The 20,165-nt window shown below is 41.1% G+C and overlaps 1 protein-coding gene across 1 annotated transcript; it reads right to left on the bottom strand.

Annotated features, from left to right (window-relative positions):
- Positions 1–1,850: 1,850 nt before the first annotated feature.
- Positions 1,851–13,914, bottom strand: slc14a2 (solute carrier family 14 member 2). The gene is made up of 9 exons (XM_052113879.1): positions 13,771–13,914; positions 12,927–13,113; positions 11,172–11,361; positions 10,964–11,092; positions 9,620–9,812; positions 4,038–4,185; positions 3,812–3,946; positions 3,653–3,702; positions 1,851–3,363 (listed from the first exon to the last, which is right to left on the bottom strand). The coding sequence occupies exons 1-9, from the start codon at positions 13,786–13,788 to the stop codon at positions 3,004–3,006; spliced, it is 1,410 nt and encodes a 469-aa protein (XP_051969839.1). The 5' UTR covers positions 13,789–13,914; the 3' UTR covers positions 1,851–3,003.
- Positions 13,915–20,165: the final 6,251 nt, after the last annotated feature.

The following is a 20,165-nucleotide window of genomic DNA, read 5'->3' as shown; positions in this document are numbered from 1 at the left end:
CTGCCGCCTTTCTTGGGTACGATGGTGTGTAGAAACCCTTCTTCATCTCGGCTGGAGGGACAGGCTCTATCACTTCTTTGAGTAAAAGGGTTATGATCTCCGCACAGAGGGTGTTGGCGTCTTCGCCGTGCACCGAGGTAAAGCGGATGCTGGCAAAAGGGGGCGAGGCCTGGCAAACTGGATCCCGTAGCTGAGTCGGATGGTCCTGTTCAGCCAGCTCGATGGGTTGGGAAGTGAAAGCCACGCATCTAAGCTCCGTGCGAGGGGCACTAAGGGGACGATTGTTTTTGACGTACCTGGTGGGGCTTCGTAGTGGGGTAGTGTTGCGTCAGGAGGCAAAATCGATCCACCTAGTGAAAGGTGCCCTCCACGAACTGTGTGCGGCACCCGAACCCGAGGAAACAATCGCTCTAGCCTTGAGGGCTGCGGGGAGGACAGTCCAACCCCATGCTCATGGCGGCCCGGGCGAGCATGTCGGCCACTTGGCATCAGCCTCAGACTGGGCGGGCCGACCCCAAGGCGACAGCCCAGTCGAGTCGTCAGCATCAGATGCTGGGACGATTTCCGATGCAGCGGCGAATTCATCATCCTGCTCAGCGGGTCCGAGGGAGTAGTCAGACGGATGGAAGTCTACCCGGCGAAACCAAGCCTGCTGCCATCCCCAAATCGCCTTCATCGCCTTCCGAGCAAAGCTGCACTAGCGTGCAGAGAAGGAGAAATCCGTTGATACGCACCATAGATCCAACAGCAACGCTCTGCAGTGGTGAGTGGAACAGAAGTGATCTCAGCTCACTGATCGCACAACAACTCGGCTCCGAAGAAGAAATCTGAATGAACAGATGCACGATTCCCTCCTTTTATACCCGTATGTACATGCAAATTCTGTCTGCCAATTTCTCATTGGCCTTTTCTCAAGTTCAGAGGTAACCAAGGCCTTCAAGATAGTCACCTAGTAGGGCTGCACGATTTGGGGAAAATGTCATATTGCGATTATTGAGGCTAATATTGCGATATTGCGATTCGATATAATAAACAAATGGTAACATGAGTCAACTTGATTGGTTATCAAGTAAAATGCACAAATAGATAACTGATAATGCTGAAATGTGTATTTCTCAACTCAAACTAGCAATAACAACAACTATAAATGCACAGTGTTTTCAAATTAAAATGTTTTTACAAAATTAAATAATAACATCTTTGCATTACTGCAAAATTTTTTATTTTCTCATTATAACACCTAAATAAAATGGATCAATAAATAAGAACATACAAATTGTCATGCAAATAAGATTGTCCAAACAAACAGGGACATTTAATCAGGATGTAACATGTACTTTCTATAACCTCTTTTGAAAAGGAAACTGTATATAAAAGTGTGGTTCACTCAAACCACTAAAACTGTTGTTGTTGTTGCTGTTGTGTGTTTTTTTTTTTTTTTTAAATGACCAACTGGTATTTCCAAATCCTCTTTCTAAAAAGTTCTACTTATCGCTGGTACTTCTTGACCAGTGTGTGGGGTCATTTTCTGAAATCCCACTTTGCTAACATGTCTCTTTATATCTCTGTGAAGACTTGTCATATGGCGTGACACTCGCAAACACATCTGTAATTGTGCTTTGTTTGGCTTACTGGGCTTTTTAATGTAGTTTTAGTCAATGAAAACTGTTGTCATTTTAGTCATATTTTAGTAACATTTAGTCATATTGATATTTTAGCCACTGAACACTGTAAACATTTTAGCTATAAGAGTATTATTGATAAGCATTTGTCAATTTTGTCTATCTAAAACCAATATATATATATATATATATATATATATATATATATATATATATATATATATATATATACATATATACACACACACACACACACACACACACATTTTATTGTTGTTATTTTGGTGTTATTTTTCACATAAGATTGATCTTATCATGATGATCTCATCAATGATGCTCCACGTTGCAAGCTGCAGACAGCTGGGGTGAGAGACGAGGGTCTCAGTGTTAGAGTGCGCATCACCCGGCGGAACTTTATATCTCTCCCGGTCTCAACTCCCACTCAGATTGTGTCTTCCGCGACTGGTTGAAGCGGCTCTTACCGCACCGAGAATGACAGTTTTGGAGTTTGTGTTTATTTACATGGTATGCTTCCATATTATATGAACTTTAATCAAGGATGAAATAAAGATATATCGCCAAGCTATGATCTGTTATTTTTTCTGGCCACCAGTTCAGTGTCGGTCTGCTTGGCGTCCATTTTCACCTGATTTCTGCACACCGGAAACTCACACGTCATGACCACACGTGCCACTCCCTAAACTGATAGTGACTGGTCATCTTTATTAGTGGTGTAGAAAATGGGCAAACAGCTCTCAGAGAGAATGGGCTGTCACGTCCACACATGCACTTATTTATTTAATATAATCGCAGCATTTTGCCGTCATATAATCACACAGGCTGATATTGCGATTGCGATATGATTTATCGTGCAGCACTATCACCTAGTGTTGCTTCATTCGACACGACGTCGAGTGAGTGACAGACGGGGAAACATTATTACAAGTTACAATGTCATGACTGGAAACAAAAAAATTTGGGCACTTTCCAAGATAGGCTAAATCTTCTGGAAGTTCTCCCACTTAAGAGTGGAACATGGCCACATTTCTGTCTGTATATTTTGAACATTTAATTTGAGATTTTTTACTAAATCAAGTCTTGTTAGTGAAGTTGTGAGTTCTGAATATAAGAGTGTATTCAGAGGAATGTTTATATATATATATTTTTTCAACAAATGCTCTTTTTGCAGTGAGGAGGATGTTTTGAGTTCTGAAACTTACTGTATGTTTTTATTGTACAATGACCTCTTAAATATCAAAATATCATGGAACATTTTATACCTTATGCCTTGACCCTTTTAATTTACATTAATTTTGTTTATGAAGCAATAGGGAACTAAATAAGGGAAGTTTTAGTTTTGAGAAATTTAGACAAGTTACATTTAGTTTAATTGCCACTGAGTTTCCTCTATCTCTAGTATGTTTTTGCTGGTGTCTTTCTCTTGCTGTACCACTACAGTGCAATACTCCTGATGCTCCTGCTCTTTCTTCTCCATTGTAAACTTTATTTTCTCTTCTGTTATCAGCTGTGATTTTGTGTCTATCAGTTGCATCTCCTCTTGTTGTTTCTTTAACGCTTGAGCCCTCTCCTCTTCCTTCATCTTCCTGAAGTAAATCAGGTTTTTTTCAGGGTAGGTCACTTTAGCAAGAGGCAGTTTATGAATGTTTTTTGTCTCCATAGTGATCAAAAGAAAAGTGAGGGCAGAAAGACAGAAGGGCCAGGTGCATGCCGGGAGTCCGAACTGTAAAATGTCATATGAAACATTTAAATTATTATTTGAATATATTTAGAAAACATAATAATTATATAAATTAATAATAATAATTCATAATTGTTATTATTATTTAATTATGCTAAATTATAATATAACATAATGTTAATATATACTATAAATATAAATTATAGAAATTAAAATGATTACATTTGGAATATTATTTGAGTATCATTGAATTATACCATAATGTCATGTAAAACCAATCAGATATTCTGTTGTTTAAGTCTTGTATATTGTTTGGGTGTAAGATACGTACATTAGACATCACATTTCCAATTGCCGAGCCAAGGTATGCACAGAAGAATGCTAAGGGGAAACAAGAGAGCCACTGAAGTAATTTTCCCATAATTGTCTAATAATACAGGAAATTGTTTTGAAACCAGGAAGGAGAGGAAATAGCTCATATAGAACATACCGCAGGCCACAGCCAGAAGGTGTGTCTGCCATGAGAGAGCATAGAACATCCCACCAATTGCAATGCAAGCCAAAACGCAGTTATAACCCCACAGACCAAAGTAAATGTTCTCAAATGGTGCAGCAAGAGCAAGCCCTGAAATTCACAGTAAATGCTACTTAGTCATCAATCTTAACATTTCTCAATGCTCATATTCACATACACTTCAGGTAGTCTGGAATCTTACCGGAGACCATACCAACTGCTGATCCAATAGTTGCATGTACACATGTTAAGGGTGAGGAGATAAACAAGGCAATCATGAATATCCCTCCAGTCCAAGGATAATCACATCCATATACCTGTCCAATACCCACAGGGATAGAGCGGAAGAGCTGTGTGGAAAAGAAATATAATATAAAAGATAGGTTCCCCTTCTGTCGCTCTCTCCACGTTGTGTCAGAGAAGCGACACTAGGGGTCTCTCTTGAGCGCCAATATATACCTCTGTTCTCTGAAAAAAGGCCAATGAGAAGTTGGCAGACGGTATTTGCATATCCCGCCCCCGGACATACAGGTATTTAAGCAGGGTGAATACGGGAGTTCATTCAGAAAAATTTCTTCGGAGCCGATGTTCGTGCATGCAGTCTGCTGCGAGTTACACACCAAGTTCCTGTTTAAATCCAATGACGCTCTGCATGCTGTTTGACTTAACGCCGCACAACAGTGGCTTTCTCCTTCGTGCACGGCTGTGCATTCTTGCCCCTGGGTGCTTCGACAGTGCAGACAACTCGAAAGAGTTATTCTAAAAAAGTAATTTCGCTCTAAAACAGAGCAAAACACAGCGGCGTTGAACATCCTTCTCAGGACCCGTCTTTTTAACAACGATTTTTCCGCCCCTGTGTAGTTTCTCGATGCGGTTGATTCTCCCCACCTCTGATGGTCATAAAAACTGCCTTGCATACCTGGGTTGCGATCACACGCAGGCAGCATTTTTATGAATGGTCTATGTTTTCAGTATGAGAACATAGCCATGACAGCATTGCGGTCGTTGGCTTTTTCTTGTAGTGAGAGAAAGCCACTTCAGCCGCCCCACGCGCCTCGCCTCCTTCCTACGGGATTGAGGCAGGCGCCGCGGGCGATGAAGACAATCCGGGGAAAATGACGGGCTCCGTTTCGCCGGGTGAACCCCCTCGAAACCCCCTGCCTCACTGGCACGCTTGCTTGTTTCCGTCCGAGCTCGGGATGAGCATTCTCTCCAATGGGTTATGTTTTCAGTGTGAGAACATAACCGCGGCAGCATTGCGATCTCTGCTTTCTCTTGTAGTGCCCCCCCCGGTTCCTTCCCGGACGTGCATGACGAGCTGAGCAAGCCAAGCTTATTCGCTCCTCCGCTCTCGCTACCCTCGGTGGTAGAACGGTCCCAGACCGCCCCCCCCCCGCACAACATGGCCCCCTCCTGCAAGTTCACGGGGCCAATTCACTTCAAAATCTGCACTTGGGTAGTCCTGTTCTTGACGTGCTGCAGGAACTGCACTCAAACAGGCGATGCCCCCCCCCGTGGTCCAGAAACGCAATGCATGGACAGGACCTGGTCACAGTACAGGAGGCAGACAAAGCACAAAAATGCCCCTGCCTCCCAGCTCCGTCCATTCGGCGACACCACTTGATGACTCCGCCCAGCAGTCCTCAGTGGTGAAGAAACAGACGGAGGCTATTTCACACATCTTACCCTGCCGCAAATCTGCCGCCAGGGGCCATGCCATGTCAAAGTGGTGCTCCACCTCAACTAACAAAGAGAGTGGGCCCAGCTCTCAGCCTCTGCGTCGAGCTCCCCGCAGAAGTTGGACGCCCCTCGTCTCAGGGACCCCCTCGAGGACCCGGAAGGCTCCCAGGTGCTCCTGAGATGACCGACCCAGAGACCGAGACGGTAGCTCCGGAGCTGGTAAGACCTCTCCGTTCCCCGGTGGAGGGCCGGGAGGAGAATCTTTTGTTAAATACATTACATTCTATAGAGCTATTTCCTTTTGTCTCTGGGTCACCTGGCCCGCAAATGCTGTTCTCACGGCACTTTGCTTCCAGGTTTCAACAGTCCCGGCTTTCTGAACAAGGTGTCCCCGCCTTCAGCCCCACGACTGTTCCCTGGCCGGCCGGTTCAGACGAGTCCAGAGGACGCCAACACCAGACCTCCTCCTCAGTCACAAACCCACCCCCTGCCGGGTGCACGCAGCAAGGTAAGTGATTTGAGTCTATTCTCAGCACCAGAGCCTCAGGCTGCTTCAATGCCTCCTGACGCCGCATTACCTGTGCCGCACCGCTGCGAAGCCCCGCCGGGTACTTCCAAAATACTCGTCCCCTTGGTGCCCCTAGCACGGAGTTTAGAGGCATGCCTCTTACTGCCCAACCTGTCACACTGGCTGCACCGGACCATTCGACTCAGTTATGCAATTCAGTTTGCCAGGCTTCCACCCCCCTTCGTGGGCATCCATTTTTCCGCAGTACATGGTGAACATGCCCAGTCCCTGCGTGAAGAAATTGCCTCTCTTCTAATCAAGGACGCGATAGCACCTGTCCCTCCAACCGAAACGAAGAAGGGTCTCTACAGCCCTTCGTTGTACCCAAGAAAGGCGGCGCCTTAAGACCGATCTTGGACCTGCGAGTTTTCAACCGGGCTCTGTCCAAACTCCCGTTCAAAATGCTCACACAGAAACAAAATTCTGTTTGGCATCTAGATTGGTTCGCAGCAGTAGACCTGTGTATCAGTACGAAAGTCCTCCCCTTCGGCCTGTCTCTGTCCCCTCATCCTGGCCCCCTGGCGAGAGCTACTATGTGTTCTACAGGAGAGGCTGGAGAGGAGGCTGTCCCCCTCCACCCTCAAGGTGTATGTCGCCACCGTCGCGGCTCACCACGACACGATAGACAGCATGTCTCTAGGTAAGCATGACTTAATTATCAGGTTCCCAAAAGGTGCCCGGAGGCTAACTCCCTCCCGGCCTAACCTGTTTCCCTCCTGGGATCTCTCGATCGCCCTCACGGGCCTCCAGAGACCCCACTTCGAGCCGCTAGATTCAGCTGGACTCAGGGCCCTCTCTCTCAAGACTGCCCTGCTGATCACGCTCACCTCCAGCAAGAGGGTCGGGGACCTGCAAGCGTTCTCTGTTAGCGACACTTGCCTGGAGTTTGGTCCGGCAGACAATACGTGATCCTAAGACCACGACCGGGCTACGTGCCCAAGGTTCCTACCATGCCCTTCAGGACCAGGTAGTGAACCTGCAAGCGCTGCCCTGGGAGGAGGCAGACCCAGCCCTTTCGTTGCTGTGTCCGGTACGTGCTTTGCGTATCTATTTGGACTGCACGTGGAGCTCTAGGCATTCTGAGCAGTTCTTTGTCTGCTTTGGGGGACAGCAGAAAGGGAACACTGTCTCCAAACAGAGGCTCGCACACTGGGTTGTCGACGCCATCTCAGTGGCTTATCACACCCAGGCTGTGCCCCCCTTTGCGGGTCCGAGCTCACTCAACCAGGAGTGTTGCGTCCTCATGTGCACTGGCCAGGGGCACCTCCCTAGCAGACATCTGCAGAGCAGCAGGGTGGGCAACACCCAACACTTTTGTGAGATTCTACAATCTCTGAATTGAGTCAGTATCGTCCCGTGTTTTCTCAGGTCCGAGCCCGTAGAACTCGGTAACACGCTGACGTGTTGAAGTGGCCAGGTGAATCGTTTGCACCTAGTGCACTTTCCCTCAGCTGAGGTAAAATAGTGCACCTTTGTTCCCAGGAGACCCCATCTTCGGATCCCTGGTTGATTCCTCTCTAGCCCTTTTGAGTCCACAGTTCAGCGGAGGAACTCGCCGACCCAAGCCACTACAGGTACTCAATCTACCCTGTACAGGAATAGGTGCACCACAGGTTAAGGCCTCCTGTTCGGACTCCCCCTATGTGTAATTCTGTGGTGCTGTCCCCTCACGAGCGGACTCCCGTGTTCCCTTAGGCAGTTACAGCTGCCTCGGTCGCCGTGCTGTAAGCTTCCCCTCTCTATGAGGCTGGATCTACCACCGCGCCAACTTTCCCACATAGGTCCTAAGCGGCCATGTGATGTATTCGCCACTCTTTGCCTCCCCTGCAGGGTAGGTGTGGTCTCCACAGGGTCTTCTCCCCCTGAAAGAATAGGAAATGGGGTAAGACCCCCTTCCCTTAATGCATGTAAGGGCCCCGGCCGTAGTTACTCTATGCGAGAAACATAGAGAGAAAAGAGACCCAGCCGGGTTTGGCCCATTCCCAGGTTGGCAAGCATCACCTTGTTCCCCTCTCCAGGGTAACCAGAAGGATTCTGATGGCTTTAATGGGGCATTGGGGAAGGGTACGTGCACGTTAGAAATACCTGCCCGCTCCTGTATCAGCAGCACGTACACGGCTCAGTACATGGCACGTTTAAAAATGGACCCCTAGTGTCGCTTCTCTGACACAACGTGGAGAGAGCGACAGAAGGGGAATGTCTAGGTTACGTATGTAACCTCTGTTTCCCGATGAAGGGAACGAGATGTTGTGTCTTCCCCGCCACGTCGCTGAGCCGAGCCACTGTTGTGGCCGGACCATTTCCGGCTCCTCAAAAAAATCTAGAATGAACTCCCGTATTCGCCCCGCTTAAATACCCATATGTCCGGGGGCGGGATATGCAAATACTGTCTACCAACTTCTCATTGGCCTTTTTTCATAGAACAGAGGTATATATCCATGCTCAAGAGAGACCCCTAGTGTCGCTTCTCTGACACAATGTCTCGTTCCCTCCATCGGGGAACGGAGGTTACATACATAACCTAGACGTTTTAGGTAGCATATTATTTAATATTCAAAGTGGCATTGACGATCACTAGGTTCATGCTAGGTGGCACTGAATGTGATGCAAAAAAAAGAAAGAATAAAAGTAGGATATCCTGAATTGACTGTGACTTGAGTCTGTGAAAGTGCTGGTTTATCCCTGTCTCTTTGGCCTATTGATGACTTGAATACATTCACTAACAATTGTTATAATCAAAAGGTAATCAAAGCATTTTTAATCATATGTATTTATTCAGTTTAAGTAAGAGTTTTATTGTGTTTAATTTTAGGTAATTAATTACTGGCACAAATACATTCTTAGCATTTAAAGTATTAGTGTAACTTTTCTCTGTTGCGTTTGGATGTACAGTATTGTTCGATTGACATGAATGTTTCAGCTGGATAAGGCCTGTGACCCAGTGAAGCCTGACTCTTCCTTGAGGAAAATGTTGTGTTCTGTCTAATGATGTCATTGCAGGGATTGTTTGTAGTTTTCAGAAACATGTGACTAAGTCAGAGGGACTGGATGCCAGTTTATCTAAAGACTTACCTCTGACACATTTCTGCTTACCAACTTGACTTAGAGTCTTAAAAATATAATCTCAACTCATTTTCTCTTTCTGTCTTTTGCCTTTGGAATTGCAAAGAACTTCGTCTTCAGTAAACTCCCTCTCAACTGATATAAACTTCAACTTTGACTCTTCGTCTTCATAGTTCATACTTGTCCTTGTAGTATATTTGATAATAAAGTCTATTCTTCTGAAATCAAAACCCCAAAGATGCTGAGTGATTTTTCACAAAATTGGCATAAGAAACCACTACATCCTTTACTGGGAATTCCACAGGGACAATTACAGCATTTTCTGAGCAACCTGCTCAATTAATTATGTGACCTCAATGTAAAACAATTTGTAACTCTCTCTCCCTATTCTTTGGATTTGTAGCTTTTCAAGCGGCAAATTTAGGAACTCCTGTGACTTCTGTAATCTTGATTTTGGTCAGGTAAACATTTACCTTAACGTAATCCAGCTCAGACCAGGTGATATTAGGCAAGGATGTGCGTGGCTGGATGAGAACCTGTGGGAAGTGGTGATTGTAATGGCCTGTAGCCACCATATGTAGGCACACTAGGATGTTAAACGGCAGAGTGAAAACAGGCAGGTCCCACCGACTATTGATGGAAGCCAAGGCACTGGACACTATGGGGCTAGAAAAAAAAAAAACATTGTTATTCTTCTGCAGTGTTTTTTTTTTAATGTGTATTTCTGAGATTTTATTTGCATCTTGGTGTTTTCATCCAGCAATTTTTACGAAATATCCCAAAATGAACACAAATATGTGGATAAAAACCAAGCTATTGATTTTAGATCAGTGGGTTCTCAATTTGTGGGTCACCTGAAATCATCCTTATTCTGCTGAATTATTGAATAGCACCATCCCCGATCAGACATTTTTGCATCAGTTCAAATGTGTTTACCTTTCCTTATGGCACTAGTAATAGTGCAGCAGATGTGCAATCTCCCCGGATACATGGGTTCTGGTCCCATGGAAACCAAGAAGTAATGAAGGTTGCATTTGTCTGTAGGATTACATTTTTACTTCACTGATGGTTAGGTTTAGGGTTTGTGTTTGGGGATAGAGTTAATAGTATATGCATTTCTGTTAACTGCATTAGATCATTTACAACTAAAAATGGCACCACCCTGTGGACATTTTCACCAGAAACTGGACAACAACACTTCAAGTTTCAGACACTGGGGTGGTTCGAATTTCGATAAGCACAGCTCAATTTCAGCAGCAGAACTTTCGACCTACTGTCACCACAATTCATAGTGATCATTCTGAACAGGCCTGTTCTGATAGGTGGTGGTCGTCAGCAGAGGGGGAAAAAAATCACTAAATGCAAATAATGCAATGCATCTAATTATAATTGCATAGACAGGATTGCAGAAATTGGTAGACTTTTCACATTTGTGTTCTTCAAATAAATGTTTTAATGCCTTGAAGAGTTTCCTTTAAAATATGTCTATTTTGCAGTTCTAAACTAATATTTACAGATAAGCCATTTAGTCCTTATATAAGCGACATGAAAAGTACATTCTTTGCATTTTTTAAGAAAGTACACTGAAGCAGGTGTTTTTTTTTTTTTTCGTATTTCTATGTTACAAAACATGGCCACTCAGGCTAATCATATGACATTCTTTTACTTGAGGATTCAACAGGTTTGTCTGATTTTGAAGAATCTGAGTTCTTAAAATTTTGTATCCTTTGTTTTTTTTTTCAGTACGCACACTGGGTGTATACAAAGATATGAATAATCTGTAAACTAAGTAACAAAGATAACCTATTCAGACTCACCATGCCATTGACATAAATATGTTGGGAAGAAGAAGCCACCAATACCAATCTCCTGCATTGGAGAAAACTGCCATCAGAAGACCAACCAAGATTCCATTATACCCATATAGGCCAGCTGCGATTGCACCTCTGAGGACAATATAATAAACTGAGACTTTACTCCAACATTTAGAACAGCAAAATGCTTTATATATCACAACATAAATACCTGTTTTGACAGAGGATGAGGGCAGAGATTGTAGCAAACAATGTGCCAACAAAACCATTTAGTGCCCACCATCTGTTCTGGAGGATCAGTCCAGCAAAGATGATCAGTCCACTGAGAGGGTTATTCACAAACATCACCTGAGCTGCCCCACGCAGCACCCAGTCCAAAATCTGCAGCAAGATAAACTTCCCTATATGGAGTAAAGAGTGATTATTGGAGAATTATACATAATATAAAATTTAAAAATAAAACAGAAAAGGGAATATACAGTATAAATAAAATAAATCAAGACTTTTCTGTGATTCCAAATGACAGTAGCCTAATTGTACAACACTGTTACTCATTTGCAAAAACATTTTGCTTGCTTCGGTAGCTACAGGTATTGCCAAAATACACAAATCTGTCTGAAAATCAATAGATCGAGCTGTTAGATCATGAATGTATAAACTAAATAAACAGACCCAGTTAGATATGTGTTTGAGCCTTTGTATTAGTAAGAATGCATTGTTCCCCTTCTGTCACTCACTCGACGCTGTGTCGATTAAGTGACACTTGGGGTCGATCTTGAGAGACTGAAACACCTTCAGATCTTTGAGAAAAGGCCAATGAGAATTGGCGAGTTGAATTTGCTTAAGTGGAACCCTCCGCATGCGCCTGATCACTCGTGGCTGTATTACTGGTTTCTCAGGTCAGCGCCCCCAACTCCCCCCCCCCAGTTCCATTCTACCCGGAGTTGCATGACAAGCTGATGCGGTCGTGGAGGGCACCTTTTGCTGTCTGGACCCGATCCTTCAGATTGTACGACCTCACAACCCTCGATGGTGGGGCAGCCAAGGGTTATGCCTTGATTCCCCAGGTTGATAAGGCGATCGCGGCAGGATTACATCCTGTAGGATGACTTTGTCTCTGGCGATGAAAGCCTACAGTGCTGCTGGTCAGACAGCTTCCACCTTACATGCCTTGGCCATTCTACAAGACCATCAGGCCAAGGCGCTATGAGATCTGCATGAGGGTAGTTCTGATCCTGATGTGCTGCAGAACTGTGCTCGGCGACCGATCTCGCCCTCCGACTGACAAAGGTCACAGCGCGAGCCATCAGGCAGACGATGTACACACTCGTGGTCCAGGAGCGCCACCTATGGCTGAACCTGGCTGAGATGAGGGAGGCAGACAAGGCATGTGTGGACGGAAGGAAGCGATAGAGCCTGTCCCTCCAGACGAGATGAAGAGCCCCTTCTACAAGGCATCTCTACTCATTGAAGTGTCGTTTCTTCACTAAGTGGTGTTCTTCCTGGAATGAAGACCCCCAGAGCTGTGCAGTTGGGTCATTGCTTGCCTTCCTGCAAGAGAAGTTGGATGGGAAGCTGTCCCCCTCCACTTTCAAGGTCTACGTAGCTGTCATAGCAGCACACCACTACGTGGTTCAAGGTAAGTCCCTCGGTAAGCACAACCTGATCATCGGGTTCCTGAGAGGCACCAGGTCCTGTGATCCTCTCAGGATACGGAACAACTGAACAAAGTTATAATAAGTTGTGAAGTCTGTCATGTCATCTGATCTTTTATTTGTAGTGAAGACTGAACATTTTAGGTTGCTTCGAACCAGGCTTCCCCAGGTTCAATACATAATGATTTCTTATTAATTCTACTTATTTAGGGAGGTAGCAAATAAGCAGTTTTCTTCTAAATTAATTTAATTGTTTTTTCTTCAAGATCTAAATTTGGATCCTCACTAAGGACTAATAGTTAAGATTGTACCTTTCATCCATTCACCAAACACAGCCATGTCTCCAGCAATGTAAGAGACCCATTGGATTAGTTTTGCTTTAACCTTCTGATGTAAAGGTGGTGTCTCGGATCGTTGCTGCTCATGTTTCTCTAGGGACTGCTGTTTCTTTTGCTCTGTTTTTTCAGCGACTGGACTTGCCATGAGTGGTTGCAGCTCCTGAACATTTTCATAGAGAATGTCATTGATTAATTGTGGCACTGATCAAAAACATGCAAGTATGTGAATCAACTTTAGGATTGATATTATTTAGAGTGGGCTAAAATCTTGTTTATGTTCCTCTGGTATGAGGATGATGTTGAGTGTTTGAATGTTCTCAAGAAGAGGTTTTGAAAAGAAGTGGGATATTCAGTTGGACAGCCTTCAAAATAAAATAGATAAATAAATATTGTTTATTATTTAATTATTTATTAAGCAGTTGCTTGTATCATGGGGATGCAAACATCTAAGAGGCTGGGGAAAGGAGCTATGAGTGAGTTGGTCAAATTTTTGTGAAAAATATTTAAAAGGAGGTTCCTGCAAATACCGAGGACATGCAACTTTGTATATAAACTCACAATCTTTATCTAAAAGTGAAAAGACAGCATTTACTATAAATGTTATTTTCTTGATTTCTACAAGCTATATTTTCATGAAAATAAAAGCAATATTTTAGAAGAAAAACACAACATAGAAATGTATTTTGTTGAAAAATAGCAATTAATACATTTTCAGAGGTACATTATATGCTTGCTTTTTTAGGGTTAGTCAATGAAATACCTTCATACTAAATTAGACGATTGTTAATTTGAAAGAGAGAAAAAAACAGAGCTCTACCTTTGTGCTTTGTTCCATGCATAAATGGGATAAATTTTAGTGGCAATATGCTCCATAAACCAGCAACCATGAAGTAACACAAAGACCATCTCCAGAAAGTTCTTATTGTGCTGAACTGCATGCAATACTCCTCCTCTATTTGTGCAGCACTGACGCAAATGTGTGACTGAGTTTTTTTTCATTCGCTCTGCATTCCTTGAAGTGCAGTCCATTTCGATAGAGTTGCTTAGGCAGGTTTCTGTCTCTGATTTAACTGATATTAAGCTCTGATTAGCTGTTAAAAGCCATAAAAGTAACACATACTGACTTTTAGTTCACACAAAATCCTGAAATTTCCACTGTGTTGGAAATCAATAACTGTAAAAATTTATTTTGACTTGCAATCACTAAATAACTTCAAAACACAAGCAAATTTGTGTAAAAAATAAATAAATAAGCAGATTGTATAGAACAAGCAAGGATTAACTCGGATCACAGTTTGCTAATTAGCTGAGTTGTGAAGAAAACAGAAGAACCACTGTTGTCCTGACCATTTGTAACTGTACTGTTCATAAGAATTAACTGTGTTAATCAGGAAAACTGCAGGCTAATGTGTAAACTGTCTTCATATTTGAGTTGAACTACTGTTTCCAGCAAGGGATAATAAATCTGATATTGGTCCAATACTGTATCGCTTTCAGCTAAGGCCAGTGTTTTAATCACTAATAGTGCTTTTTATTGGGATTACACGTGGAGGGGTGTGTTCTCTAAAACTCACCTATGGAATGAAGATTATAATCCAGATAGGCGGCTTCATAAGTGGCAAAATATAGATGTGTCACTGTTATGACATTGTCTGTGAATGAAGTCTTATGTAAGAATGGAACATGATAGTCAAAGAACAATTTATTTATTTTTTTGCTCTCATCACACCCTGAGCATTTGTAATTGTTGTTTTTATGAGGATGAAGTCATTACACCTAGTTGTATTTAAGATATATTTCAGTGAGCGAGAAAAAATGTGTAGAGGCAGAATGTGAAAACAATGCTGTTCTTTTCTGCATATCCCAGTGCCATTTTGTGGTCCGTTCTGCATAACACGACGGCTCATTTTAGCTTATCACGGCCCATTTAGCACCTTTCACGGCCGACCCACTGGCCTGCTCAGTTCTCCCAATGGCCATTCCACCCCTGATTGGCCACAAAGTGCTTCGACCCACCGGGAAAATGCCCGGTATGTCAGATTACCAGTCCAGCCCTGGTGTAGACATATGACACAAGCTTCTGGAACTGTTCAGGTAAGAGCATATTTGACACTGACAAAAAGGAATATTTGTTTATGCTTTGGTTTTGGCTGACTGGACCATTGTTTGTAATGTTTGATAGCAATTAAAATATAAGATAATTCTTCTTTAATATGGTAATTTTCATTCATACATGGTTGCTACATTTTAGTTTTAATTATTAAAGTTATATCATACAAAAATATGTTACTTAAAAGTTCTGATGTTATGTTTCTGTCAAATTATATCCCATATTCTTAAAAAGATATCTAAAAAACAAACAAACAAACAAAATCACATATTCTAAAAAAAATCTGTAAAGCTGTCATATTGTGTAGAGAGACTGATGAGATTTAGAATGTGTAACCTCACCTCCCCCCTGCCCTCTGATTGACTTTTAATGCAAATGATAGATTATTTTCATGTATTTGATTACATTCATTCCAATCATGTTATTCAAATGTAAAAAACAATTCTTCAATAAATAAAAATATAAAAATAACAAAAATTGCAAAACATTAAGTTCTATATTGTCACACATATTTGAAAAGTGTATGATTTTTTACAAGAAGGGGAAGCTGGATTAAGATGTCCACTGAACCTCATCTCAACATATCTAAGTGGTTATGCTCTTTTTTTTAAAATCTCAAACAATTGGTTTATCAGCTGATTTAGCCATGCCTGTTTTGACCAAGCTTTCAGATTATAGCTCCATAGAGAAACCCACTTAAAAAAACAAACAAACAAACAATTAAAAAAGAAAATATATTATTAAATATTTAAAATTATATAATTAAAAAAATAATATTCAATCAAATTGAACAGTATTTAAAATTGGTTACCAATAGTAATAGTACCAATAATACTTCTTAAATAAATGTTAGCAAATTACATGTAACTGCATAATGCATATATCTACTTCATCCTTTTCTTTTAATGCTCCAGACTGCAGTTTAGTATTAATAATGTGCATTTATATTGAAACTTAATCATACAATCAAACAATTTGGCAATTAATTATGATAGATTGAAACAAATTTATTGTCTCTATTTTTCAAGTTTGTACAGAGGAATGTCATGTTATACATTCCTGATGCTTTAATTAATTACTTATTATTATTATTATTATTATTACTACTACTACTACTATGTAAAGGTATAAGGGAAAGGAGGAGGTGAGAACCGGCTGGACAACACAAATAATATTTTAATGAAAAACTTAAACAAAAAGACACAAACACACGTGATACATGTCCGATACGGACAGCTGCCTGTAAACGCTCTCTCTCTGTCGCACCGCCGTCCGCAGTCTGCCTTTATCCCTCTTTAAGGTTTGATTAGCCTGATAAGTGGCCGGCCCTGCCCTCCGCCCTGCCACATACTACTACTACTACTAATAATAATCCATTTATTAAACTTATCTTGCAGATGGTGAGCTCTACTACACTAGATATAAAGGCACTTCACGTAAACTCAATGTGAAGGTTGTTTGTGGTGCAGAGGATGCAAACAAACTTTTTCCAAAAAACATTGTGGACAGAAAAAAAACAAAGATGCCATATCAAAAAGATTTTACTGGCCAGGGATTTCAATAGATCTTGACAAATGGGTAAATACACTATTACAATTTTTTTGTTACAAAATGTTTATTCTATCTTGTAAATGTAAAGTGTTCTCCTTTTTATTCAGGTGGCTGAATGTTTGTCATTTCAGACTGCCAAAACATCAATTAAATAAGAAGTACAATTTACATCTATACATGTAAACTGTCTCTCTTTCTTTCTGTCTGTCTGTCTGTCTGTCTGATCTGTCTGCACCACCACCAATTGACATTCATAATGCTCTAATAAATTATATATACATTTCATATTCCTTTCAAGGTTACACAGCCCTTTGAACTTTTGGGTATGGATCTGTTTGTGAAACTCTCCATCACAGACAGTGGCCATCAGTATATATGCATAATGATTGATTACTTGATCAAATGGCCACAGGCATATCCACTTCAATCTAAGTCAGCAGAGGGGTCACAAACTGCATTGTTGTTTTTTTATCAGTTTGAGGCACCAAAACGTATACTCACAGATAAAGGGAGGGAGTTTGTCAATCAGGTCATTTGAAGTTGTACACCGCTCTACAATAACAGTATATACAAGTGGTAAATGTAACTCCAAATGCTTTTTTGTTTTTTATAATTTTACCAGAATTAATCATACAATTTTGTTTGTGATGACAGATCAACAAAAATGTGTCCAACATTCTCAGAATCAAAAGGCGTTTGTGTTCAAATTATCATCATCTGCAGACTAATGGTCTTTTTTGAAGGATGAATGGGACAATACAGAGGTACTGTACTATAATTAAACATCCGATTTTATACATCGGTACTTTGCTGTATTGGCATTTGGACCAAAATTAAACTAATGCTATATTTACACTATGGATTTAAAATCATTGTAATGTATAAAAAATTGTATAGGGCTCTCTGCAAATTAGTTAAAAAAAAAAAAAAAAAACAAAGCAGTGGGATAAATATCTTGATACTGTCATGTTCAGACCGAGGACCAAAAAACCACAGAGTTTTCCCCCTTTTACATGATGTTTGGTCATGAGGCACGATAACCATCTGAGGTCCCTGAACATTATAGGGTGGACGTACATTGTCTTTTGTTGTTTTGTTTCTTTCTCTTGCATTCAGTGTGAACTTATACATGAACTTGAGATGCACAGATTTTTTAAATTAGAAATCAAGGAAAATACATTTTCTTTTTTTCAGACAACACTGTTGAAGCTGTCATTGGGATTGAAGAAATGACAGAGGGTGTCCTAAAACTTGAAGTTATTCAAACTGCCCTGACCCACACATATCAGGTCCAGAAACGAATGAACAAAAAAGGCAAAGAATCACAAAAAAGTATATTCTCTGTGGGTGACAGGGTGTGGAGGTTGAATGTTTGGAGCCAGCAGAGAAAGGAGGAAAACTGGATTCAGATTTTCTAGGCCCTTACACTGTTAAAACCATAGAAGGGAATGAGTGCTGATCTGGCAGATGAGAGAGGGGTCATTTTTCAAAAAATAAATATTGAACACATGAGGCTGCATATTGAGGAGACTCCCCGCATTCCTCAAAAGATTGTATCTGGGATGTCCACAGCAACACCTGCATCACAAAACATCTCTGCTGAATAACCTGTAACCTTAGCTGCAAATGTGTTATCACACACCACCTCATCATCATCAGTGCCATCACCCACCACCACAGCATTATCAGTGCCATCACCCACCACCTCTGACATGGCTGCAATATCTTTCACCACAGCTGCATCTGTGTCATCCCCTACCACCTCTGCAACACCTGTAACTTCAGTTGCAACCACGCCATCACAAACCATCTCTGTCACAGCACGATCACCTATAACCTGAGCAATATCTGTGCCTTCTCCCTTCAGCATAACAGCAGTTGTTGTATAAACCACCACAGCAACAGCAGTACAGCACAACCTCAACAGCAGTAACTCAGCAACAGATTTAACAGTTGTTAACCAATGTAAGAGAATTATAAATATTATTTGGTCACATATGTTAACTGATAGTGCTTTAAAAAGTTTACTTTTAACATCAATCATTACAGGTATCCAAAAGACTTGGTCTGGAAAAAAATGTCTATGTGTTACTGTCTAGAATTGGACCATACAGCATCTTTGCAGACGTTAATAAAACTGCTCCAAATAATGAGCTTGAAAGTGAGGTAAAAGATTTGACACATTTCAGACAAGGACCATGTATCAAATGTTGACTTTAACTGTAAATCCCTCATTGTCTTGCTTGAGGTTATAAATGCATATGTGTCTCTTCTTGTTAAGAGATTCAATGCACATTCAAAAGAACAAGCATTCCAAATCGACTAATTCGAAATGACAAAAACTTGTAAAAACTACTGTATTGACTTTTAAAATATATTAAAACATTTTACTGTATATTTTACAGTTAATATTTGTTAATCAATTAACATTTTATTTCTGTAGCATTTTTACACTATTTTACTGTTAAAATTACTGACATTTTTTTAAAGTGCATATATGGTCAGTTGATGTGTAATATATGTTTGATTTCTCTATATTACAAATTTTTTTTATTACTTTGCTCTTTTTCAGTTTGCAGAATGTGTACTCGGAGAGGAGCCAATTGTTTTTCTTAATACAGCAGACTGAGTGGAATAATTAAGGAAAGCAATAGCTGTCACTCTTCTACAAAACTGTGGTGTGTTTAATGTAATGTATTTGCATAATATTTGATATAACGCGTTGATTTTCCAGTCTGCATATGTTTGGTTAGAAAACATAAGATGCACATTTTAATTTTAAAAGGTTGCACAATTTATTTTAAAATGCATTGTGTACATTGATTGAATTAGATCATTTGTGTTACCACTCTCATATTTATTTTAGATGATCAGAGCCAGCTGTGCCATGCCTGTGGCTTTTCAGTGCCACTTTTTAACTCAAGTATTGGGGTCAGTTTCACTTACTTGATACATAGATTGTTCTCATCAAGCTGGACAACTTTCAACAGGATTCATGTGACTGCATGTCACATGTCTGCAAATTCTAGGCAAAGGTGACTACTTTGAAGATGCTAAAATATAACACAGTTTTTATTTATTTTGGATTTTGTTTATTCACATAATTCCCATAGTTCAAATTTACATTTACATTTATTCATTTGGCAGGCACTTTTATCCAATGCGACTTACAAAAGATGAAAAACATCACCGAATCAAAAAGTGCCATATTACAAAGTCTCACTATCATCAGAATAGTATACAAAATAGATTTAAGTGCAACAAGAAATGTAAATAATAATTTTTTTTTTTTAAGTGACCAGTTAAGTGCTTTTGGAAAAGATGTGTTTTTAGCCATTTTTTGAAGATAGAGAGTGAGTTAGCTTCCCGGATTGAGTTGGGAAGGTCATTCCACCACCGTGGTATGATGAAACTGAAAGTCCGGGAAAGTGTTTTGGTGCCTCTTTGTTTTGGTACGACAAGGCGACGTTCCTTAGCCGACCGCAGGCTTCTGGTGGGAACGTAGCTCTGCATAAATGTTTTTAGGTATGCTGGAGCAGACCCAGTGACTG

Source organism: Xyrauchen texanus, chromosome 4 (genome assembly GCF_025860055.1).
Source record: "Xyrauchen texanus isolate HMW12.3.18 chromosome 4, RBS_HiC_50CHRs, whole genome shotgun sequence".
Lineage (NCBI taxonomy): Eukaryota > Metazoa > Chordata > Actinopteri > Cypriniformes > Catostomidae > Xyrauchen > Xyrauchen texanus.
The sequence above is the reverse complement of the archived record's forward strand: the minus strand, read 5'-3'. Positions and strand labels throughout refer to the sequence as shown.